This window comes from Arvicanthis niloticus, chromosome 28, assembly GCF_011762505.2.
Source record: "Arvicanthis niloticus isolate mArvNil1 chromosome 28, mArvNil1.pat.X, whole genome shotgun sequence".
Taxonomy (NCBI): domain Eukaryota; kingdom Metazoa; phylum Chordata; class Mammalia; order Rodentia; family Muridae; genus Arvicanthis; species Arvicanthis niloticus.
In genome coordinates this window covers 102,590-128,763 of record NC_133436.1, presented here as the reverse complement: position 1 = coordinate 128,763, position 26,174 = coordinate 102,590, and the positions used below count along the sequence as shown (strand labels likewise).

Sequence of the window (26,174 nt, the reverse complement as noted above, 5' to 3'; positions counted from 1 at the left end):
TTATTTAATGTATAAAGCTGCCAGGCAGTGGTGGCGCACACCTTTAATCCCAGCACTTGGGAGGCAGAGGCAGGCGGATTTCTGAGTTCGAGGCCAGCCTGGTCTACAGAGTGAGTTCCAGGACAGCCAAGGCTATACAGAGAAACCCTGTCTCAAAAAACCAAAAAAAAAAAAAAAAAAAAAGTATAAAGCTAAAAAATTTTTTACAGAGAAAAGAATCCTGAACCCCTCCCCTCTCTGGAAAGTTATTAGTATCACAAATGTTTGCTGTTCTTACCAGTGTGAGTCAGGCCAGCCTGAGACCCTGGACAAAGGAATATTGGCTCAGGCCTAGCTAGACAACTGTGTCCTGTTCTGGGAGGCTTGCCTGCTTTGAAGAGCCAGCTTTTATTTATAGGGAATTCTTGAAATTCATAGGGATTTTTTTTATTTTTTTGGTTTTTTTGTTTTTTGGAGACAGGGTTTCTCTGTGTAGCCCTGGCTGTCCTGGAACTCACTCTGTAGACCAGGCTGGCCTCGAACTCAGAAATCCGCCTGCCTCTGCCTCCCAAGTGCTGGGATTAAAGGTGTGCGCCACCATCACCCTGCGGGAATTTCTTGAAAGAACTGTCCCTGCATTTTGTTTCTCATTCTCTCTACTTTTCTCCAACTGTTTGCTGACCTGGATGATGTCATTCCTGGAAGATCAATATACAACTAGGGTGTATGTACAATTCACTTTAAGAACTTAACTAAGAACTTAACTAATATTCTGATTTGTTTTCTTCCTTGTGGTTTGATTCTTTGATTTTTCACAAGAGATATCGGGTCATAATATACAACTCTGGCTGTCTTCGAACTCATTGAATAGACTAGTCTGTCCACAAACACAATGAGGTATTTTTGCCTCTGTGTCTTCAGTGATTAAATGCATTTGCAAATCCAAGCAACTTGCTCTTTGCTTTTGTAGTTGGTAATTATCCATACAATGTATCTTTGTGCTTACTATGATTGATCTTTTTGCTTGTCTCTTTATTTCTATTAATTGGCTTTTGACTCCAAGGGTTTATCCAACACAAAGGGTGAAAAAATGACAGATGAGAAACTCATTAATCAACTTCCTTCAAAAATGAATTTCTGATCAAGTTACATTATAACTTCTGTGTTAGGAAACAAGTGGGGAAAGTACAAAAATATTTGAAAATATTGTCAATCACATATATATGTCTAATATTTCATTTTCATGCTGTCTTTTGTACATTTATATGGGATATTTTAGAATGCAGTGACATATGACGATGTAGTCGTGAACTTTACTCGGGAAGAATGGGCTTTGCTGGATCCTACTCAGAAGAGTCTCTACAAAGATGTGATGCTGGAGAACTATAGGAACCTCACTGCAATAGGTAAGAATGTGAATGTTGTTTTGTTTTTCTCTAAATAAGGGCGCAATTGTATTTTTGATGTGCTTGTTCGTTTGTGTGTTTGTTTGCTTTTCTTGTTATTATTGATACATTTCTCTAATTTCATTAGAGAAGGAGGAAGAATGAGGTGAATAAATCAGGCCTGTTTCTAAGGATCACTGAATATAGTTTCTTAAATTTTTCCTAAATTGCTGGAATATATCATCCATTTTCTGGTATTATATTTTAGGCTATAACTGGAGCGATCACAGTGATATTCAAGAACACTGTGAAAATTCTGGAAGACATAAAAGGTAATTTTCTTGTGCATGTTGATCCTAATATGCTGATGAAGAAATCTTAATGTGTGGTTGATCTTTTTTTTTAATTAAGCATGTAATAAATATGTTTATGGATACTGATTATTAAATTCTCACCAATGTGCTACCTCAGTGGCATGTATTCAATTTGTGTTTGCAGGGAATTCCTGTAAGACAGAAAACATGGAAACAATGCCTTAACAGATAGTACCGTTTCAAGCACTGCTGCATTAAAGCTACACTGTAGAACTGACTGTCTGTTTAGTCTCAAACCACTCAGGGCAAAAAGTATACACATTGAATATATAATATGTATATATCCAAAACTGTCTTATATCCAAGTTCATAGCATACTAATGTTATACTAATGTTACTTATATACTTGTAGCAAGATTGCTAAGATTATTGAGAGTGGAAGTGAATAGAACTTAGTTAAGAATAGAAATTAAAAAGGTTGTTGTAGATAAAACTTTTTTTGTATTATTATTTTTTATTGAATATTTTATTTATATTTCAGATGCCATCCCCTTTCCCCATCCCCCCCCCTAGAAAACCCCTATCCTGTGCCCCCTTTTCCTTTTTGCTTTTATACAATTTTTTAAAAAATGTTAATCAAAGGCTTCATAAGTTTGGTAATGCTCAATCAGAAGTGTAACCCAATACCCAACCTAGATATATCAACTATCTTTGACTGGTGGAGACACGTGAACATCTGCCTCCATATCCCCCCCTTCTCTCTCTTTCTCTCTCTCATCACCTAGCTTCTCCCCTCCTTCTTCTCCCCCTCTCCTTATTCCTTCTCTTCCTCTCAGTACTCCTCCCACCTTAGCTCCTCCTACATATCACCCTTCCTGTTAAAAGAAAACTCTCTCAAAATACAATTAGAGCATAATTATGCCTATTTGTACCAGTAAGGTACAAGATAGTCCTAATACCCAGTCCATCATTTTGTTGACTAACCAGAACATTTGTCATCTCTCCTAACTAAAACACTTAGTTTTGAACCTGGCTTTTTTTCTTGGCTTTGGAATGAATGTCAGCTGAAAACCATCCACTCAAATTTTTTCTCTCAAAGTAAATAGCCAGGATTGGCTATGAGACTATAAGTTTTCAACCCCGTCAGAAATCCAGAATGACCGAGTTAACTAAAATTATGGTAAGCACAAAGCATAGCTTCTAAAACTTAGCCAATTTATAGAAACCGCTGAACAACTAGACACTCCCTATACTACAAAACGTTGGAGCATCTGATCTTCAGCCTTCTGGCCCAGGATCATCTGACAGACCTTAGTGCTGCAGAATTATTAAGGGCTGATTACTCTGTCTAGGCAGATATAATCAGTCGCCTATTCTGCAAGAGTGTCCTTTTCTGGACAGTAATTTGTCTGTAGATGAAAAGAGGCAATTCTTGCCTAGTGGCTGTCTCACCACAACTGGAGTAACTCCAAAGATGCTCAATTTCTTCTTAGAATCCAAGACAGGAAGCTGCCAGGAGCAGACAGGTCTCTAATCAAAATGAACATTAATACAGAAATGTTTGTAACATCAATTCTGTGGATTTCTGACGTTTTGAAAACCAACTATCCATGTAGGACTGTAGATAAAACTTAATCCAAATACCCCATGTCAATGAGGAACAAAAAGTAAATATATGTGAATAATATATATATAATTTGTTATGCTACCTTTCATAGATTTATTATATGGGACATGTATATGTTTGTCTGTCTGCCTGTCCATCTATCTATTGAACAAAATCTACTTGTAGATTTTTCCCACATAGACTACATTTGTTGAAAGTTATGACAGTTTTTAATTAATTGATTTCACAACCTCTTTGAAAATATAACAACAACTCTGCGGAAAATTTCTATGAGTACTAGTCATGTAGAAATTTTCTTTTTGTCCTGTTAAACTACATATGTTCATGGCTCACATTATATGGAAGTATATGAATGCAGTCACTATGGTAAAGCTTTGAATGCTTGCACATTTTGTCAAATATATGAAAAACCTCATATACGAAAAGGATGTTATAATTTTGAGCCATGTTACAAATACTCTTACTATCACAGTATCTTTAAAGATGTAAATAATAGCTGGGCAGTGGTGGCACATGCCTTTAATCCCAGCACTTGGGAGACAGAGGCAGGAGGATTTCTGAGTTCGAGACCAGCCTGGCAGCCTGATCTACAGAGTGAGTTCCAGACAGCTGGGGCTATACAGAGAAACCCTGTCTAGAAAAAGAAAAAAAAAGTTGTAAATAATATGCATAATGAAGCAAACACCATAGATAAAATCAAAGTGATTAGAAATAATTTTTAAATTAATTCTTACATATAAATGCTGCATTAGTAATATGAATGGGGTAAACCTTTCTCATGTGTCAATTACATACACAGGCTTGAAAAAAGTCCTACTGTAGAGAAGCTCTCTGAACATATCCAATGTGTTAAACCATATTTATATTACAGGCATCTTCAAAGATATGAACCAATTCATACTGGAGAGAAACCTTATGAATGTATGCAATATGATGGAGCGTTTGCAAGAAACAATCACCTTCAGATACATAATAGCACAAGTACTGGATCCTTTATGGCTTATACTGGTCTTCGGATACATAGAAGAACACACCCTGGAAAAAAGCTTTATGATTGTAACCAATGTGGTAAAGCCTTTTATTGTCAAAGTCATCATAAAAGGCATAAAGAAACACATAGTAGAGAGAAATCTTATGAATGTAACCAATGTGACAAAGCCTTTGCACGAAACAGTCAGCTTCAAGTACATAAAAGAACACATACTGGAGAGAAACCCTATGAATGTAACCAATGTGGTAAAGCCTTTGCAGGACACAACAATCTTCTAAAGCATAAAAGAACTCATAGTGGTGAGAAACCCTATCAATGTAACCAATGTGGTAAAGCCTTTGCAGGAAACAGTCACCTTCAAGTACATAAAAGAACACATACTGGAGAGAGACCCTATGAATGTAACCAATGTAGCAAAGCCTTTGCACGAAACAGTCACCTTCAAGTACATAAAAGAACTCATACTGGAGAGAAACCGTATGAATGTAACCAATGTGGTAAAACGTTTGCAGGACACAGCAATCTTCTAAAGCATAAAAGAACTCATAGTGGTGAGAAACCCTATGAATGTAACCAATGTTGCAAAGCCTTTGCACTTCACAGCTATCTTCAAAGGCATAAAAGAAGACATACTGGAGAGAAACCCTTTGAATGTAACCAATGTGGTAAAGCATTTGTCCAGCATAATACTCTTCAAAAGCATAAAAGAACACATACTGGAGAGAAACCCTATGAATGTAACCAATGTGGTAAAGCCTTTGCACAAAACAGTCACCTTCAAGTACATAAAAGGACACATACTGGAGAGAAACCCTATGAATGTAACCAATGTAGCAAAGCCTTTGCACGAAACAGTCATCTTCAAGCACATACAAGAACGCATACTGGAGAGAAACCCTATCAATGTAACCAATGTGGTAAAGCCTTTGCAGTACACACCAATCTTCAAAAGCATAAAAGAACACATTATGGTGAGAAATCCTATGAATATAACCAATGTGGCAAAGCCTTTTCAGGAAACAGTCATCTTCAAGTACATACAAGAACGTATACTGGAGAGAAACCCTATCGATGTAACCAATGTGGTAAAGCTTTTGCAGGACACACTAATCTTCAAAAGCATAAAAGAACACATCATGGTGAGAAACCCTATGAATATAACCAATGTGGCAAAGCCTTTGCAGGAAACAGTCACCTTCGAGTACATAAAAGAACATGTACTGGAGAGAAACCCTATCAATGTAATCAGTGTGGTAAAGCCTTTGCAGGACACACCAATCTTCAAAGTCATAAAAGAACACATATTGATCAGAAACTGTAGGAATGTAACCAACTTGATAAAGCATTTGCAAAATTCAAATGCCTAAAGAACATGTACTGTCGAGGATCCCTCATAATGGAACAAATGTGGTAAAAGGTTTGTTAAGGTGGTATTAAAAGGAATTTTAAAAATACGTTCTTGTGTAAACCGTATAAATGCAATCAGTTTAATAAAGCCATTTCATAACAGTCACCTTCTATGGCATGAAAGGTATAGTGTTGGGAATTAGTGCATGTATGTGTCTGACTCTTACCTGCTCTTGAGATGCTTTTCCTTCTACTTAATTGCCTTGATAGTTGGATGTGAGTGGTTCCTGTTCTTATTGATACATGGTATGCCTTAATCATTTGATATCCCTAAGAGGCCCACTCTTTTTTATATGAAAATGGTAGAGTTCTTGGGAGTGGTGGTTTGGGGAGATGTAGAGAAGTGGAGTGAGCAGGAACTGTTGTCTAGATATAAAGTGGAAGATGAGAATGAAGTTATAAATAAAAAAGCCTGCACACATTTATATACACACAGTTTCTAAACAAGATGTGAATCAAATATACGTTAAGTAGTAACAAAATATAACCTATGTATAGATTTTTTCACTGTGAGTCTCCCTGCCCTCAAGAATTATCAGCTGATATTGGTCCATGTGTGCAATGGGAATAGGACAGCAAATGTGGGGTTCACAAGCCCTGTGCATATGGACAATGAATGATCAATCCATTACCTGCTGCAGGGAGTCAGAGCAATTTGTGATGAGTCAAGGTTTATGTAATTTGGAGGACTGGGTATCAGAAAATCCACAATGGGAAAAGTCAAGCATAAGTGTACCAAAATGCCTCTATAGCAAGGGCAAGCATTTCAGGAATCTGAGAAGCCTGCACACATTTACATATACACACACAGTTTCTAAACAAGATGTGAATCAAATATACGTTAAATAGTAACAAATTAATATAACCTATGTATAGATTTTTTCACTGTGAATCTCCCTGCCCTCAAGAATTATCAGCTGATATTGGTCCATGTGTGCAATGGGAATAGGACAGCAAATATGGGGTTCGGGTTTATGTGTTCTTATCAGAATGAAGGTAGTTAATCATATATTGCAATTAAGTCACTGTGACAATCCTAAATTATAGGTCTGTGCAGGAGTTTTAAATTCCCAAGACAAGGTCAGAAAAGGAGATGCCCCACAAATGATGCATTCCATAATGTGTTAATCCTCAAAAGTCTATTTATTTGCCAGGCAGTGGTGCCGCATACCTTTAATCCCAGCATTTGGAAGGCAGGTGGGTTTCTGAGTTCAAGGCCAGCCTGGTCTACAGAGTGAGTTCCAGGACAGTCAGGGCTACACAGAGAAACCCTGTCTTGAAAAAAAAACAACAAAAAAAGTGTATTTATTCATTGGTAGACTTTGACCTTAATAGGCAGTTTTCCTCCACTTGAGTATAAATATTTTAAATAAGTTTTAGGCCAAAATTGTGAGTCCTACCCTAGGGTGGGCAGGAATCAGCAGGAGATACAAGTCACCTGGGAGATCCTTTATACTATTGTTGTTTCTGAATAACTTCATTATCGTGGTGAATCTTCAGAATGCATTTGGAACCAGGCCCTGTGTATAGAAACATTCTTGGCACAGTGTCAGTGGCAGTGAGTCTTAATTTCTCTAGTAGATTGTATAAGTTCCCTTGGGAATTGACATTTTTGCCTTTGATTTTGACTGATTTTTTTCCAGGTTCTCAAAGGCATGTCATGTGTTGGCTACCTTTCCAATGCTTAGTAGGACAAGCTAGTAGGACAGCTACCATTCTGAGAACAAGAAGAACATCATCCTGGAGGAGGGCAAGGAGATCATAGTAGGAAATGTGGGGCAGACTGTGGATGACCCCTATACCACTTTTGTCAAGATGCTGCCAGATACAGACTGCTGCTATGCTCTCTATGATGCAACCCATGAGACCAAGAAGAGCAAGGAGAATCTGGTGTTCATTTTCTAGGCCCCCGAGAATGCGCCGCTAAAGAGCAAAATGATCTATGCCAGTTCCAAGGATGCCAATCAAGAAGAAGCTGACAAGAATCAAGCATGAATTACAAGCTAACCACTACGAAGAGGTCAAGGACTGCTGCATCCTGCCAGAGAAACTAGGTGGCAGTGCCATCATTTCCCTGGAGGGCAAGCTTTTGTGAGCCACCTCCAGCCTCGTGCCTGGAGCACTTAGCAGCCCCAGACCTGCTCTTGGGTGTTGCAGGCTGCCCCTTTCCTGCCAGACTGGAGGGGCTGGAGGGATCCCAGCAGGGGGAGGGCTATCCCTTCACCCCCGTTGCCAAACATCCCTCCCACCCCCTGGATCGTCCTTCTCCCTCCATCCCTGATGGTTCTGGCTTTCCCAAACTGCTTTTGATCTTCTGATTCCTCTTGGGTTGAAGCAGACCAAGTCCTGTCCTAGGCACCCAGTTTGGGGGGAGCCTGTATTTTTTTCACGATACCCCCTACTCCTCATTCCTCCCCATCCCATGCTGCCAATGTCTAACCACAATAGTGACTCTGTGCTTGTCTGTTTAGTTCTGTGTGTAAGTGAAATGTGGAAATGACCCTCCCTGCACCAGCTGGTTGCCCTCCCCTTTTGTTGATCTTGGCCACTCATGGAAGTAGGCCCAGTAAAGGACCTTCAATATAAAAAAAAAAAAAAAAAAAAAAAAAAAAAAAAAAAAAAAAAAGGAAAGAAAACAAAATTAAGAGCACTAGAAGATGGAAAGCAGCAGGTGCAAGTGGTAGGACTGCAGGAACGGGAGGTCAAGTGTGTGGAGAACCTGCTGAAACTCATCAACTTAGGCAACAACTGTAGAACATCTGTTCAAACATCTGCAAATACACAGTCATCTCGGAGTCATGCAGTGTTTCAGATCATTCTTAGAAGGAAGGGAAAACTACATGGTAAATTTTCTCTTGTTAACTTGGCTGAGAATGAAAGATGAGCTGATACATCCAGTGCAGACAGGCAAACCAGGCTTGAAGGTGCTGAAATTAATAAAAGCCTTTTAGCATTCAAGGAGTGCATCAGAGCCTTAGGTAGGAATAAACCTTATACTCCTTTCCAAGCAACTAAATTCCCTTAGAATAATCCTGGTTCTTTCCTGAAAAGTTACCACTCATAGTATGAGTTTTTCCACTTCCAGTCTGCCCATAGGCAAAGCATGTAGCCATGCCCCTTTCAAATACTGTTTCCACTAGAGGTCTAGCAGTAAACCTGTATACCATTTCATTAGTGAAACCATCTCACTCAGGTGTTGAGTCCTTCATAGGTGAAAATTTTCATACTTGCATGATTGCCACAATCTCTCTAGGGATGGCATCCTGTGAAACTACTCTTAATACGTTAAGATTGCAAATAGGGTGAGAGAACTGATTGTAGAACCAACTGCTGCTGGTAATGTCCATCCAGTAATGCACCATCCACCAAGCCAGACTGATGACTTACAGATTCAGTGGGGAGATCATCTCAGAGAGATGATCTAAAACTTCTTTGCTAATAAAATGAAGTTTCTCCACAATTGTTTAGTTTCCATGAAGCTGTCTCCCAGATGGTAGAGATGGAAGAACAGGTTGTGGAAGATGATAGGGCAGTGTTCCAGGAATCTATTCGCTGCATAGAAGAAAAGACTTTCAGAGATGACTGAAGAAGTAGACTATGATGTAGACTCATATGCTACACAACCTGAAGCTATTCTTGAGCAAAAAAAAAAAAAAGATATTTAAATGAGCTACAAGATAAAGTGAAATCTTTTCATGCAATGCTACAAGAACAAGCCAGCAAGCAAATTAACTCCAAGAGATCCCGAGCCCTCTAAGTTGCTATTTGCTACTAAAGGATTCCCAGAATCCCCAATACTGTAACAATGGTGCTCCAACTGTAAAGACCACTTGAACATTTTTAACATCTTAACTGTGTGGAAAATGTCTTGTCCTTCATCTGAATGACATTTCAATTTTGTGAAACACTCCTTTGTCTACAAAATGCTTCTAGTCCAAGAGGCACAACTAACAGTTTGGATTAGTGAAGTACTTTGTTTCATTTACCTAAATAGTGATTGCTTTTGGATATCATTGCCAATTTTATGTAAAAGATTGTGGAAGTAATCCAGAAGTGGAAAATAAGGAAGTCACGGAATTTTCTTTAACTTGGATCAATTTTCGTAGCAAGACTGAGCAATTTTAAATATGTTGTGTCCATTCATACCTCATCAATGATTGTCCATACTTTGCCTACTCCTACAGACAGTTTTGCTTACTCATCCTTCTGTGCCTTGACTAATAAAGCTGTTGACCCTAGATTTCTGAAACACAGTTAAGATAAATGACATTTGTAACTTGTTGCTGTTGCTCCTCTCTGACCAGCAGAAAGAAAGCACAACTCCAAGTTCTTCCCCAAGCAGTTTATTCAGGCTTTTGATACAAAAAACGGCTCCCTTCCCCTTCTGCATCCGGCTTATATCCCCTTAAGGCCAGTCAACAATTCTCAGCCACGTGGCATAATACTATGGGTACTCTACTAGAGAAAGCTGCATATTGTTTATATATTCCTTATAAGGCTTGTTTATCGGGGTACAAGCAATTGCCTGGCTGGCTGCTAGGCGCCATCTTCTGGGAGCGGCTCTTCACAGTAACTGTAAATTACCTTTATTGTGTGTACATTTTTACTGTATTTGAAACATTTTTGTATATGTGTGACTAGTTAATTTTGTAGGATGTGCCATATCAATTGAACGGAACTAAAGTCTGTGACCATGGACATAGCTGCTGGACCATTCCATCTTATATGTAAAGAAATCTGGAATTATGATTTTAATACCATGACATGTGATTATAACTTTCTTAGCATTTTCTTTGCAAAAACACTAAAATATAAACTAGTTGGTGTATAATAAAAGAAATTCTGGAAATAATCTCATATAAAATGGCATCATGCTTAGAGACCCCACAATCAACCTCTCATACACTCTAATAATCCTAGGTTACTTATTAATATTTAATACAGCATAAATTATATGTAAATAGTTAACAGTTGTTACACTGCATGGCTTAGGGAAAATGAACCTATACCAGATGATAATAGTTTTCAAACACCCCTGCTCCCAAGGCTGAGACTCATATAGCCCAGGCTGACCCTGAACTCCTGCCTCCACACCTTCTAAGTGCTGAAATTATAGACATGCACCACCATACCTGTTGTCATTGTTTCATTCCCAAATATTTTGATCTGCATCAGTAAACTATCACGGCTACAGAACACATGGACCAACTAACTTAACATAATTTAATTTTTTAGCAAATGATACATATTTTTGCAAATACTTCATGTGACTGGGAAAAATGGTCTGGTGGGCACTATCTAGCAACACCTGGAGAGACACAAAACTTCTGTTCACAAGGCTGCTGCCTGGAACCCAGCCTCCTGAAGGAGTCTCCCTTAACCCCTACAGCTGAATCCTCTAATCTTTTAACAGCATGCTTTTGGGACCTTCAATGAAATGAAGGCCTGATTCCTACATAGTGCAGAAAAACAAATGAACATACATACAAAGCCATTTTTAACCAAGTCAGTGCACAGCACATTACTAAACAATGTGTCAAAACTGTTGGCATTTAGGCTAGGCTCCATCCCATAGCTACCTGGCAACTGCCAGGTATGCTTGACTCACTATAAAGGGGGATGCTTGTCCCCTCCTCATTCTCTTGCTCTCTTGCCCTTGCTCCCTCTCTCTTAACCTCTTCCCTCCTCTTCTCATTCCCCTACCCCCTCTCTCTCCACATGCTCATGGCAGGCTTCTACTCCTCCATTTTCCCCCAACCCCTCTCTCTGCCTTTCTCTCAACTCCCTTCCCTATGCCATGAATAAACTCTATTCTATACTACACCATCCTGTGGCTGGTACCTCAGAGGGGGAAGGAATTCCTCAGCATGGGACCACAGAGCCACCTCTTCCCACACACCATACAGGGTCTCTACCAAACATATCTCTAGTCTCTTTTATCTTTTTATAAAATACAACAAAAACGGTTGACATAAATAAGCTGGCATTTAATCACAGAAAAGGTCTCATGACTTGCTAAAAATACAAAACAGAATTTGGAATAGCAAGCCTACCTGTCCTCCTTTATGGATGGCTAAATAGTCTATCTGAACATCCAGTGACCCTGTACAAACCTACAAAATGTGCAGAATGCCATTCTTCACATCCAAGCAGCTGCTTTCTCTAGAGAAACCTAACTGTATAGGACAAATACACTTAAATTACCAAGCTTTCGTCATAGTCTCAGCCTTTGGATCCACACACATGATCATCTGAACCTTCCCCTCCCCATCGAAGTAGTTCTTGAATAGATGGGTTAGCTTTGAATCTCGATATGGAAGAGACAGGGTTTCTCTATGTAAGCCTGGCTGTCCTGGAACTTACTCTGTAGACCAGGCTGGCCTTGAACTCAGAAATCCACCTGCCTCTGCCTCCCAAGTGCTGGGATTAAAGGCATGTACCACCACCGCCAAGCTAAACAACATCTTTTGTACCATATCTGTTGCATGTTTTTATTTCTCAGGACCTGCTGTGTTAGGATAGCTTGGATTTTTTGGTGACATATTTTCCTGGTTATTATTTATTATATTCCTATGCTGGTGTCTAGTCTTCTAGGTTTGAAGTGATTATTGATTTAGGTACTGATTTCTGGATTTGTCTTGCTTGGGTGGAAATTTTGTTCCTGGGTTACTGTTTAATGTCTGGATTTACAGAAAAATTTGCCTGAGTGTTGCCTCTTTTACTGACATGTTTGGTGGGTATCCTCAAGAGGGAATGCTGGGTAATGTTGGGAGCAATGAGGTGGGCAGGAAGAGATGATCTTAGCAACCACAGGGAGACATAGTCAGGACAGAGGAAAAGCTGCCTCTGGTGTTTAGTACAGTGCTAGGGGAAGCTGTGATCATTGCATCTGGGATAACAAATAGTGTGGTAGATCTATAGAAAGCTTAACTGTGTCCTGGCAGGTAAAGCATGTGGTTGAACAGGGACTGTCTGCCCAAGTGGGGCTGAGACACAGGGATGAGGCAGGAAAGGAAGGGCAGGTGGGCATTGTCTATCTTATCTATAAGAGGCTTGCACAGGGGGAGAGGCAACTTCCACTGGTATTCTGTCTCAAAGTAAGTGCAACTGATATTAGGATCTGCAGTAACAGATAGTGAGGTAGGTCTTTGGATAAAGTACTTTTTCTACTGCCATGCATGGCTTGTGGTTGAACAGGAGCATCTTTCAATAATAAGGGCCTCAGGCACAAAAATTAGTTTGTAAAGCCCAATAAATTCTGTTTCTGAGAGTGCACAAAGTCCACTTGAGCAAACATCTTATGACAAGACCCCCTTGTCAATAGCCAGTCAAGGTACAACTGCAGGGTTAAGCTGCATATTGATAACTAATACACCTTACAGAGAAAAAGTTAGTCTACCCATCATGGTTGTTTCTGGGCTGTTCAGTGTTTCATAGTCTAAGATCTTAGGTTCTTTTTTTTTTTTTTTTTCTGAGTTCTTTATGTATTTTGGAGGTTATCCCTATCACATGTAGGGTTAGTGAAGAACTTTTTCCCAATATGAATGTTGCAGTTTTGTCCTGTTGACCATTTAATGTGGTCTCATCTATCACCTGCTCATCTTGGAGCCTGACCTAAAGATTTCTGTGCTGGAATGTTTGAGGTTGCTTATGTATACTTTCATATATCTACAAATAGAGACACTCTGACTTCTTTTTTAATTTACATCCCTTTGGTTTTCTTTAGTTGTCTTATTGCTCTGGGCAGAACTTCATTTACTTTATATAATAGATTGGGGGAGAGTGGATAGTGGACAGCCTTGTCTTGTCCCTGATTTTAGTGGAATTCCTTTCAGTATCTCTACATTTAGTTTGATGTTGCCATGTAACCTTATTCTACATTTATATTTTTGTTTCTAATAGTTCTAATGAAATCATTATACACTATTGGCATTTGAGCATTGATGAGTTAATGAGTAATGTCTCACACATTAACTTTGACAACACCAGAAATGTTTCTTGTTTTATTAAAATCTTGCATGTGATATATAATTATAATCTTCATTTCATTATTAGATATGGAAATATTAAATTTTTAAATTATGTGTGCTTGATGGGAGAATGTGAATATGTTTATGAAATACTGTATAAAATGAGGATTTCATCTTCAACTGTCTCCCATAATTCCTTTACTGTGTCTGTATTGCCATGTCTGTAGCACCTCTTTATAAAAGTAAGAAATTGGAAACAGACTATTTATTTGTCAATAAAGACAAGGTGGAATTGTTATAACAGAATAGTACTCAACTGATATAAAATGGAAATATTTATTCTACTTTAAAGAAATCAAGCTGTAAAAAAAATTCTACTCAAGAGTAATCCATTCACACAAAGGCAAATATTGCACATATATTCACATAAATGTTGATGTTAGCTTTTATGTCTTGGTAAGCACATTATAATTTATATAACCAAAATGGTTAGGCATGATGCAGAAGACTTCTAGACTACTTCAGATTTGTCTGTTGAGAGTTCTCAGTTTAGTTCAATATTCCATTTTTAAATTATGTTATCCGACTTGGTGTTGTCTAAATTCATAGCTCTTAGTTTCTTTTACATATTAACCCTCTCATGGCTATACAGTTGGTGAAGATCTTTTCATAATCTATACGCTGCTGTTCTGTCCTATTGACCTTGTCCTTGGCCTTAAAGAATCTTACAGTCTCACAAAGTCACATTTATCGTAGAGCCTGAGCTATTGGTGTCCTGTCCAGGATGTGTCTTCTTCCAAAGAATTCAAAGTATTCCCCAGTTTCTCAACTATTATATTTAGTATACACAGTTTTGTGTTGAGTTTTTTGATTCACTTGGACTTGAGTTTTGTACAGGGTGATAGGCATCAATCTGTTTGATTTCTTCTATATTCAAACATCCAGTTAGAACAGCCCTAATTTTTGAAGATGCTTTCAGTGGTTTTCATTGTATGATCTTGCCTTCTTTGTCAAAAATCAAGTATCCATAGTTGTATGGGTTTACTACAGGTGTTTCAATTCAACTCTATGCTTCAACCTTTCCTTTCAACCAATTACCATATACTTTTTACTGTGACTACTTTTTAATACAGATTGAGGTAGAGAAACTTGCAGAAGGTCTCTTATTGTGCTGGATTTTTTTTGTTAACCTGGGATTTTTTTTTTTTTATTTTTTATGATGTTGAGAATTGTTTCTTCAAGTCCTGTAAATAGTTGTGTTTGAATTTTGATGGAAAATTAATTGAATCTGTAGATTTCTTTGATAAGATGGCCATTTTCACTGTTATTCCTACTAATCTGTGAATATGGGAGACGTTACCAAGTTCTGATATCTTCCCCAATATTTTTTTTTCAAGACAGAGTTTCTCTGTGTAGCCCTGGCTGTCCTGGAAACTCATGTTGTAGAACAGGCTGGCCTTGAACTCAGATATCCACCTAGCTCTGCCTCTCAAGTGCTGGCATTAAAGGTGTGCACCACTACTGCCTGGTCCTCAATATCTTTCTTTACATACTTGATAGTTTTTCATAAAAGCAGTTAACTTTCTTGATTTCTGTTGCAGTGCGATATACTAAATTAATTGTGGCTATTGTAAACTGTTCTTTCCAGAATTTCTTTGTCAGGTCATTTATTGTTTGTATAAAGGATGGCTACTTTTTGTTGGGCTAGAGGTAGATAGGGGTAGTTGTATTGAGCAACTTTCCTAGAGGTGTTCTTCAGCCATAGGCATTCTTTGTTACTACAATTGGGGTAATTCATGTACACTATCACATCATTTGTAAATATTGATGCTTTGGCTTCTTCTTTTGTAATTTATATTTCATTTAACTCTTATTTATTTTATTGCTCTAGCTAGAATGACAGGTACTATATTGAAGAGCTACCCAGAGATATGCATACTTCTATCCAAATAACACAAGAGGTATGTATAAGGTGAGGTTCTTATAGGAAGGTCAGATATCCTTAGGAAAGAGAAGGAGAATATGTAGTGATAGATGGACAGGGATGTGGTGGTTTGAATGTGCTTGGCCCAGGGAGAGGCAGTATTAGAAATGTGGCCTTGTTGGAGTAGCTGTGGCCTTGTTGCTAGAGGTGTGTCATGTAGGTGTAGGAAATGATACTCTCCTCCTAGCTTCCTGGAAGAGAGTCTTCTCCTGTCTCTCCTTAAAATGTTGTGTACAACTGTCTCCAGGGCTATGCATCCCTGGACACTGCTATGCTTCCTGTCATGATGATAATGAATTGAACTGAATTTCTGAACCTGTAAGCCAGCCTCAATTAAATGTTGTCCTTTATTAGAGTTGCTGTGGGAGTAATGGAAAGCCTGGAGGAGGTTGGATTTGGGAAGTACTGGAATGAATTGGGTTTAATCCCTAGCAGGATTAAAGAAGACACTGGTGATGAGGATGATTGATTTGATTTGTGCAGAACTGACCCAAAGATGATTCAGTGAAAAAGAATTTTAGTATGTTACCTAGAGACTTTTTGATATCTTGAAGAAGAAAGTGACTGTTTTTTATCCTTGTCTGAAGAGTATACCTGAGGTTAAGAAAAAGTGTTACAATCAATTACTTTGACAAAAAGTCTCAGAAAATCCCAGCTTACATCTTATCCTCTGGTTTTCTCATGAACAACATTCTGATCAAGTACAGCAAATATGATATGTATGTTTCCAATAATAAAACAGCACTAGGAAATGCAATGGAGCTAAATTCTTTGATGAACAGAACATTCAAGGTCATGTGGGGATCCAACCTCAGTTGAACTTGTGTGTTTAGGATCAGTTAGGGACATGAACCACGCTAACTGATAAGAATGAAAATGTCCATATAGATTTTTCTCAACCTTAAACAGACATGGGTGTCTAATTCTAGACAAATCATTGCTAGCATATTTAATATAGAGTACAATTTGGGGAAGGATTTTCAGGCAACAATCAGTCAAATCAGACCAATCTAGGTGTCTAATATATTTAAGTTTTGACTACAACAAAGTGTTTTACATAGTACATGTGACCATGAGTGTGGCTTCTATATATAAAAGACCTAGCATTTAACGTGGCCTATTACCAACAGCATAGACGTCAACCGGCCAAAATGAACATTGAACACTTGCCCTAGGGATATTTAATAGGCAAGATAAGAGAAAGAAAGTGTCTGGGATGATCAATCTGCAGAAGTTAGATAAGGTCTGCCTCTATACCTAGCAGTAGGTAGGTTTGCCTTCGGATTACAAAGAGATACCCATGCCATTAACCAAATCTACTCTGAGACTTTTGGATTGATTGCAGCTATTTTTTCTCCTTCATTGAAAAGTGTACCCTGTATGATTAATATCCCTACATTCCATGGTCACCTGTGGGTCCAAGGAACTCTACTCCCAATATCCTCTTTCTTATTATAGAGTGAAAATCTCCAGCAATTGTAAGAATCATTCTCAGGGAAAGATGAGCTTTCTCTTTGACTATTCAATGCAACATGGCCTGTCCTGAAACCATTATACACACATACAACAGAATGACCTCAAAAATTTAATCATATATGTGTACATACTAAATTTCAAATACCTAACAAGGAACACATCAGCTGTGAAAGTTTATCAAAGGGATTTAGAGAAGATTAAGGGGAAACTGACCTAATATATTTTCATTAACATGTACAATTGTCAAATTTATATAAAACATGACTAACATTTTGTCTGGGACATAAGAGTAAGGTGTCTTGAGGACACAAGTTTCACCTCCAGAAACCACACATTATCTAAACATTTGCTCTAGGTACATTCCCAAGCATTTCCTGCCTTCTGGATTCTGTTTGTAATTCACAGAGACACATACAGGTGAACGTCCATGTATGTAAAGTATAGGTAAAGTTTAAAAGAAATTGATTGTTATTCAGTGTAGCAAAAGCTCTTGTACAGAAACATGCCTGACAAGATGTCAAATTGGATATTCCAGGTTTCTTTTCACACTTCAAGAAGTTCTGCCTTTAGCATTTAGGAGTGATATCCATCTGAAGTTAAATGTTTTGGAGATTTTAGAGGGCAACTCATGTGTGGGTAGCAATATGCTATTAAGCTGTGATGAAAAGTCTAAAATTGATGATGTGAAGGTTTTGTTTTTGTTTTTGTTTTTGTTTTTTTTACCAGTTCTTAGCAAATGGTAAGACAAACCAAGTAGACTTTATATGACTGAAGACTGATTCTATAAAATTCACAAATAAACAGTGTTACAACCAGGCCTATTATCAATTAGAATCCTCGGATACTCAAGTTTGTTCTCCTGGATTTTTCAGAAATAGGACTGCAAACCACAAAAAGGAGACAACCCTGATTTACAGCCAGCAACTGTGCCATCCCTACCTCATAGAGCAGGCCTCCAAACAGCTGCTAAACAGTCACTACAAGGTCATAATCAACATTAATACCTGCTGTGCAGAAAAATTGTGTTTTCTTCTTGATAAAAGCCAAGTTGTATAACATGGAAAAGGTGACACTGTTTAAAATGGAAAAACATGGTTGTGTTGTGCTTTGGGCTGATCAAGCAAGGCTTTCACTGAGGCCCCTATATATCGAAAATAACATAGTACAAACCCAGAAATATGCTTGGCAGAGCAAATAACAGTTTGTGGTCTAAGCCTATGGAGCTTTTCCCAAGGACGTGTTGTCAAAAAAACAACAAAGTTCCTTCTTTAAAACCAGGAATAAGCTTCAGAGAGCTTATAATGGTCTTGGGGCAATGTCTTTTCTCAAAGACTTCTAGGTTTTCATCAGACAGCCCTTTCATTTGCTTCTTTAGAGTTTTCAGATCATACTTCATCATGCTTTATATTATTTGTGGCTATTGTGCAGCCTGGTGATTGCCTAAAGTCTTTCTAGCCCATTTTTCCTCTTTATATCAGAGGTATATAGGACGGCTCCTGATTTTATTTCAATTAATTTAGGATCAAGTCACTATCCTGAAAGCACCTATGAGCTATAGGAGTTTTCTTGTCATATTTTACAGTTCATTTATATATATACTATCATATCATCAGCCTATTTGTATACTTTGAAATCTTCTGGTTTTTCAAGTAGTAAAATGCCTACACAGGCTTACCTTTTAGTTCCATTTGATTGGAATATGTTTTTGCATCACTTTACCTTGAGGTATATCCCAGAGATATTTCAAAAATCCTGAGCCCCTAGTATTGGTGATAGTCAGCAACGCAGAGGACAGTGACTGGGGATCCTCTTTGTTTTCTGGGGCTTGGGGATAGATAGCCTGGCAGGCAGGGAAACAGCCAGCTCCCCAAATTCCAGCAGGGCCTGTAGGTTGAGGGGGTGGTGACCACATCGCCTTTTGGAGCCAGGGGGAGAGCAAAGCCTTCTAGATTGCTCTCAGAGAGGAGCCAAGGATGAAGGGATACAACTTTGCACCTCCAATGATTTTAACTCCTGGAGGCTTTTAGTTTGTCTGTGTTGCGTTCTGTTCTTGAAGTGCACAGCAGAGTGGTTGAGCGGCTCCATGATGCACATGTAGTCACAGTCAGGACTTCCAAACTTTTATGTCGTAACGTTTCTTTGGATCTGGGTTACTATATGACCAATACATTTAAGAGTATAAAATGTAAGCCTTACAAAATAGAGTTTTCAATTTTAAATGTGTATAATTCCTTAAAACAGGGCTGAATTTATAGTTGAATGCCTTATTTGGATCTTTATTTAATGTATAAAGCTGCCAGGCAGTGGTGGCGCACACCTTTAATCCCAGCACTTGGGAGGCAGAGGCAGGCGGATTTCTGAGTTCGAGGCCAGCCTGGTCTACAGAGTGAGTTCCAGGACAGCCAAGGCTATACAGAGAAACCCTGTCTCAAAAAACCAAAAAAAAAAAAAAAAAAAAAAGTATAAAGCTAAAAAATTTTTTACAGAGAAAAGAATCCTGAACCCCTCCCCTCTCTGGAAAGTTATTAGTATCACAAATGTTTGCTGTTCTTACCAGTGTGAGTCAGGCCAGCCTGAGACCCTGGACAAAGGAATATTGGCTCAGGCCTAGCTAGACAACTGTGTCCTGTTCTGGGAGGCTTGCCTGCTTTGAAGAGCCAGCTTTTATTTATAGGGAATTCTTGAAATTCATAGGGATTTTTTTTATTTTTTTGGTTTTTTTGTTTTTTGGAGACAGGGTTTCTCTGTGTAGCCCTGGCTGTCCTGGAACTCACTCTGTAGACCAGGCTGGCCTCGAACTCAGAAATCCGCCTGCCTCTGCCTCCCAAGTGCTGGGATTAAAGGTGTGCGCCACCATCACCCTGCGGGAATTTCTTGAAAGAACTGTCCCTGCATTTTGTTTCTCATTCTCTCTACTTTTCTCCAACTGTTTGCTGACCTGGATGATGTCATTCCTGGAAGATCAATATACAACTAGGGTGTATGTACAATTCACTTTAAGAACTTAACTAAGAACTTAACTAATATTCTGATTTGTTTTCTTCCTTGTGGTTTGATTCTTTGATTTTTCACAAGAGATATCGGGTCATAATATACAACTCTGGCTGTCTTCGAACTCATTGAATAGACTAGTCTGTCCACAAACACAATGAGGTATTTTTGCCTCTGTGTCTTCAGTGATTAAATGCATTTGCAAATCCAAGCAACTTGCTCTTTGCTTTTGTAGTTGGTAATTATCCATACAATGTATCTTTGTGCTTACTATGATTGATCTTTTTGCTTGTCTCTTTATTTCTATTAATTGGCTTTTGACTCCAAGGGTTTATCCAACACAAAGGGTGAAAAAATGACAGATGAGAAACTCATTAATCAACTTCCTTCAAAAATGAATTTCTGATCAAGTTACATTATAACTTCTGTGTTAGGAAACAAGTGGGGAAAGTACAAAAATATTTGAAAATATTGTCAATCACATATATATGTCTAATATTTCATTTTCATGCTGTCTTTTGTACATTTATATGGGATATTTTAGAATGCAGTGACATATGACGATGTAGTCGTGAACTTTACTCGGGAAGAATGGGCTTTGCTGGATCCTACTCAGAAGAGTCTCTACAAAGATGTGATGCTGGAGAACTATAGGAACCTCACTGCAATAGGTAAGAATGTGAATGTTGTTTTGTTTTTCTCTAAATAAGGGCGCAATTGTATTTTTGATGTGCTTGTTCGTTTGTGTGTTTGTTTGCTTTTCTTGTTATTATTGATACATTTCTCTAATTTCATTAGAGAAGGAGGAAGAATGAGGTGAATAAATCAGGCCTGTTTCTAAGGATCACTGAATATAGTTTCTTAAATTTTTCCTAAATTGCTGGAATATATCATCCATTTTCTGGTATTATATTTTAGGCTATAACTGGAGCGATCACAGTGATATTCAAGAACACTGTGAAAATTCTGGAAGACATAAAAGGTAATTTTCTTGTGCATGTTGATCCTAATATGCTGATGAAGAAATCTTAATGTGTGGTTGATCTTTTTTTTTAATTAAGCATGTAATAAATATGTTTATGGATACTGATTATTAAATTCTCACCAATGTGCTACCTCAGTGGCATGTATTCAATTTGTGTTTGCAGGGAATTCCTGTAAGACAGAAAACATGGAAACAATGCCTTAACAGATAGTACCGTTTCAAGCACTGCTGCATTAAAGCTACACTGTAGAACTGACTGTCTGTTTAGTCTCAAACCACTCAGGGCAAAAAGTATACACATTGAATATATAATATGTATATATCCAAAACTGTCTTATATCCAAGTTCATAGCATACTAATGTTATACTAATGTTACTTATATACTTGTAGCAAGATTGCTAAGATTATTGAGAGTGGAAGTGAATAGAACTTAGTTAAGAATAGAAATTAAAAAGGTTGTTGTAGATAAAACTTTTTTTGTATTATTATTTTTTATTGAATATTTTATTTATATTTCAGATGCCATCCCCTTTCCCCATCCCCCCCCCTAGAAAACCCCTATCCTGTGCCCCCTTTTCCTTTTTGCTTTTATACAATTTTTTAAAAAATGTTAATCAAAGGCTTCATAAGTTTGGTAATGCTCAATCAGAAGTGTAACCCAATACCCAACCTAGATATATCAACTATCTTTGACTGGTGGAGACACGTGAACATCTGCCTCCATATCCCCCCCTTCTCTCTCTTTCTCTCTCTCATCACCTAGCTTCTCCCCTCCTTCTTCTCCCCCTCTCCTTATTCCTTCTCTTCCTCTCAGTACTCCTCCCACCTTAGCTCCTCCTACATATCACCCTTCCTGTTAAAAGAAAACTCTCTCAAAATACAATTAGAGCATAATTATGCCTATTTGTACCAGTAAGGTACAAGATAGTCCTAATACCCAGTCCATCATTTTGTTGACTAACCAGAACATTTGTCATCTCTCCTAACTAAAACACTTAGTTTTGAACCTGGCTTTTTTTCTTGGCTTTGGAATGAATGTCAGCTGAAAACCATCCACTCAAATTTTTTCTCTCAAAGTAAATAGCCAGGATTGGCTATGAGACTATAAGTTTTCAACCCCGTCAGAAATCCAGAATGACCGAGTTAACTAAAATTATGGTAAGCACAAAGCATAGCTTCTAAAACTTAGCCAATTTATAGAAACCGCTGAACAACTAGACACTCCCTATACTACAAAACGTTGGAGCATCTGATCTTCAGCCTTCTGGCCCAGGATCATCTGACAGACCTTAGTGCTGCAGAATTATTAAGGGCTGATTACTCTGTCTAGGCAGATATAATCAGTCGCCTATTCTGCAAGAGTGTCCTTTTCTGGACAGTAATTTGTCTGTAGATGAAAAGAGGCAATTCTTGCCTAGTGGCTGTCTCACCACAACTGGAGTAACTCCAAAGATGCTCAATTTCTTCTTAGAATCCAAGACAGGAAGCTGCCAGGAGCAGACAGGTCTCTAATCAAAATGAACATTAATACAGAAATGTTTGTAACATCAATTCTGTGGATTTCTGACGTTTTGAAAACCAACTATCCATGTAGGACTGTAGATAAAACTTAATCCAAATACCCCATGTCAATGAGGAACAAAAAGTAAATATATGTGAATAATATATATATAATTTGTTATGCTACCTTTCATAGATTTATTATATGGGACATGTATATGTTTGTCTGTCTGCCTGTCCATCTATCTATTGAACAAAATCTACTTGTAGATTTTTCCCACATAGACTACATTTGTTGAAAGTTATGACAGTTTTTAATTAATTGATTTCACAACCTCTTTGAAAATATAACAACAACTCTGCGGAAAATTTCTATGAGTACTAGTCATGTAGAAATTTTCTTTTTGTCCTGTTAAACTACATATGTTCATGGCTCACATTATATGGAAGTATATGAATGCAGTCACTATGGTAAAGCTTTGAATGCTTGCACATTTTGTCAAATATATGAAAAACCTCATATACGAAAAGGATGTTATAATTTTGAGCCATGTTACAAATACTCTTACTATCACAGTATCTTTAAAGATGTAAATAATAGCTGGGCAGTGGTGGCACATGCCTTTAATCCCAGCACTTGGGAGACAGAGGCAGGAGGATTTCTGAGTTCGAGACCAGCCTGGCAGCCTGATCTACAGAGTGAGTTCCAGACAGCTGGGGCTATACAGAGAAACCCTGTCTAGAAAAAGAAAAAAAAAGTTGTAAATAATATGCATAATGAAGCAAACACCATAGATAAAATCAAAGTGATTAGAAATAATTTTTAAATTAATTCTTACATATAAATGCTGCATTAGTAATATGAATGGGGTAAACCTTTCTCATGTGTCAATTACATACACAGGCTTGAAAAAAGTCCTACTGTAGAGAAGCTCTCTGAACATATCCAATGTGTTAAACCATATTTATATTACAGGCATCTTCAAAGATATGAACCAATTCATACTGGAGAGAAACCTTATGAATGTATGCAATATGATGGAGCGTTTGCAAGAAACAATCACCTTCAGATACATAATAGCACAAGTACTGGATCCTTTATGGCTTATACTGGTCTTCGGATACATAGAAGAACACACCCTGGAAAAAAGCTTTATGATTGTAACCAATGTGGTAAAGCCTTTTATTGTCAAAGTCATCATAAAAGGCATAAAGAAACACATAGTAGAGAGAAATCTTATGAATGTAACCAATGTGACAAAGCCTTTGCACGAAACAGTCAGCTTCAAGTACATAAAAGAACACATACTGGAGAGAAACCCTATGAATGTAACCAATGTGGTAAAGCCTTTGCAGGACACAACAATCTTCTAAAGCATAAAAGAACTCATAGTGGTGAGAAACCCTATCAATGTAACCAATGTGGTAAAGCCTTTGCAGGAAACAGTCACCTTCAAGTACATAAAAGAACACATACTGGAGAGAGACCCTATGAATGTAACCAATGTAGCAAAGCCTTTGCACGAAACAGTCACCTTCAAGTACATAAAAGAACTCATACTGGAGAGAAACCGTATGAATGTAACCAATGTGGTAAAACGTTTGCAGGACACAGCAATCTTCTAAAGCATAAAAGAACTCATAGTGGTGAGAAACCCTATGAATGTAACCAATGTTGCAAAGCCTTTGCACTTCACAGCTATCTTCAAAGGCATAAAAGAAGACATACTGGAGAGAAACCCTTTGAATGTAACCAATGTGGTAAAGCATTTGTCCAGCATAATACTCTTCAAAAGCATAAAAGAACACATACTGGAGAGAAACCCTATGAATGTAACCAATGTGGTAAAGCCTTTGCACAAAACAGTCACCTTCAAGTACATAAAAGGACACATACTGGAGAGAAACCCTATGAATGTAACCAATGTAGCAAAGCCTTTGCACGAAACAGTCATCTTCAAGCACATACAAGAACGCATACTGGAGAGAAACCCTATCAATGTAACCAATGTGGTAAAGCCTTTGCAGTACACACCAATCTTCAAAAGCATAAAAGAACACATTATGGTGAGAAATCCTATGAATATAACCAATGTGGCAAAGCCTTTTCAGGAAACAGTCATCTTCAAGTACATACAAGAACGTATACTGGAGAGAAACCCTATCGATGTAACCAATGTGGTAAAGCTTTTGCAGGACACACTAATCTTCAAAAGCATAAAAGAACACATCATGGTGAGAAACCCTATGAATATAACCAATGTGGCAAAGCCTTTGCAGGAAACAGTCACCTTCGAGTACATAAAAGAACATGTACTGGAGAGAAACCCTATCAATGTAATCAGTGTGGTAAAGCCTTTGCAGGACACACCAATCTTCAAAGTCATAAAAGAACACATATTGATCAGAAACTGTAGGAATGTAACCAACTTGATAAAGCATTTGCAAAATTCAAATGCCTAAAGAACATGTACTGTCGAGGATCCCTCATAATGGAACAAATGTGGTAAAAGGTTTGTTAAGGTGGTATTAAAAGGAATTTTAAAAATACGTTCTTGTGTAAACCGTATAAATGCAATCAGTTTAATAAAGCCATTTCATAACAGTCACCTTCTATGGCATGAAAGGTATAGTGTTGGGAATTAGTGCATGTATGTGTCTGACTCTTACCTGCTCTTGAGATGCTTTTCCTTCTACTTAATTGCCTTGATAGTTGGATGTGAGTGGTTCCTGTTCTTATTGATACATGGTATGCCTTAATCATTTGATATCCCTAAGAGGCCCACTCTTTTTTATATGAAAATGGTAGAGTTCTTGGGAGTGGTGGTTTGGGGAGATGTAGAGAAGTGGAGTGAGCAGGAACTGTTGTCTAGATATAAAGTGGAAGATGAGAATGAAGTTATAAATAAAAAAGCCTGCACACATTTATATACACACAGTTTCTAAACAAGATGTGAATCAAATATACGTTAAGTAGTAACAAAATATAACCTATGTATAGATTTTTTCACTGTGAGTCTCCCTGCCCTCAAGAATTATCAGCTGATATTGGTCCATGTGTGCAATGGGAATAGGACAGCAAATGTGGGGTTCACAAGCCCTGTGCATATGGACAATGAATGATCAATCCATTACCTGCTGCAGGGAGTCAGAGCAATTTGTGATGAGTCAAGGTTTATGTAATTTGGAGGACTGGGTATCAGAAAATCCACAATGGGAAAAGTCAAGCATAAGTGTACCAAAATGCCTCTATAGCAAGGGCAAGCATTTCAGGAATCTGAGAAGCCTGCACACATTTACATATACACACACAGTTTCTAAACAAGATGTGAATCAAATATACGTTAAATAGTAACAAATTAATATAACCTATGTATAGATTTTTTCACTGTGAATCTCCCTGCCCTCAAGAATTATCAGCTGATATTGGTCCATGTGTGCAATGGGAATAGGACAGCAAATATGGGGTTCGGGTTTATGTGTTCTTATCAGAATGAAGGTAGTTAATCATATATTGCAATTAAGTCACTGTGACAATCCTAAATTATAGGTCTGTGCAGGAGT

The 26,174-nt window shown here is 37.9% G+C and overlaps 2 protein-coding genes across 5 annotated transcripts in view; both read left to right on the top strand.

Annotated features, from left to right (window-relative positions):
- Positions 1-14,130, top strand: part of LOC143439982 (uncharacterized) — a 31,191-nt gene extending 17,061 nt beyond the window's left edge. For 2 of the 3 annotated variants that reach the window (XM_076926533.1, XM_076926532.1), the window contains exons 3-5: positions 1,259-1,385; positions 1,633-1,696; positions 4,177-5,809. In XM_076926533.1, the coding sequence (XP_076782648.1) occupies positions 1,259-1,385; positions 1,633-1,696; positions 4,177-5,617 (1,632 nt within the window). In that variant the 3' untranslated portion in view covers positions 5,618-5,809. Of the gene's footprint in view, positions 1-1,258; positions 1,386-1,632; positions 1,697-4,176; positions 5,810-7,346 lie in introns of those variants that run through there. The other variant, XR_013107927.1, reaches the window with a different exon arrangement.
- Positions 14,131-19,948: 5,818 nt separating this feature from the next.
- The window catches only part of LOC143439983 (uncharacterized), a 60,912-nt gene continuing 54,686 nt past the window's right edge, over positions 19,949-26,174 (top strand). Inside the window, exons 1-3 of one of the 2 annotated variants that reach the window (XR_013107928.1) lie at positions 19,949-20,795; positions 21,043-21,106; positions 23,587-25,123. Coding sequence is in view for 1 of the 2 variants with exons in the window: in XM_076926534.1 (XP_076782649.1) it covers positions 20,762-20,795; positions 21,043-21,106; positions 23,587-24,825 (1,337 nt within the window). In the remaining variant the exon portion in view is untranslated. The remainder of the gene's footprint in view (positions 20,796-21,042; positions 21,107-23,586; positions 25,124-26,174) is intronic. The other variant, XM_076926534.1, reaches the window with a different exon arrangement.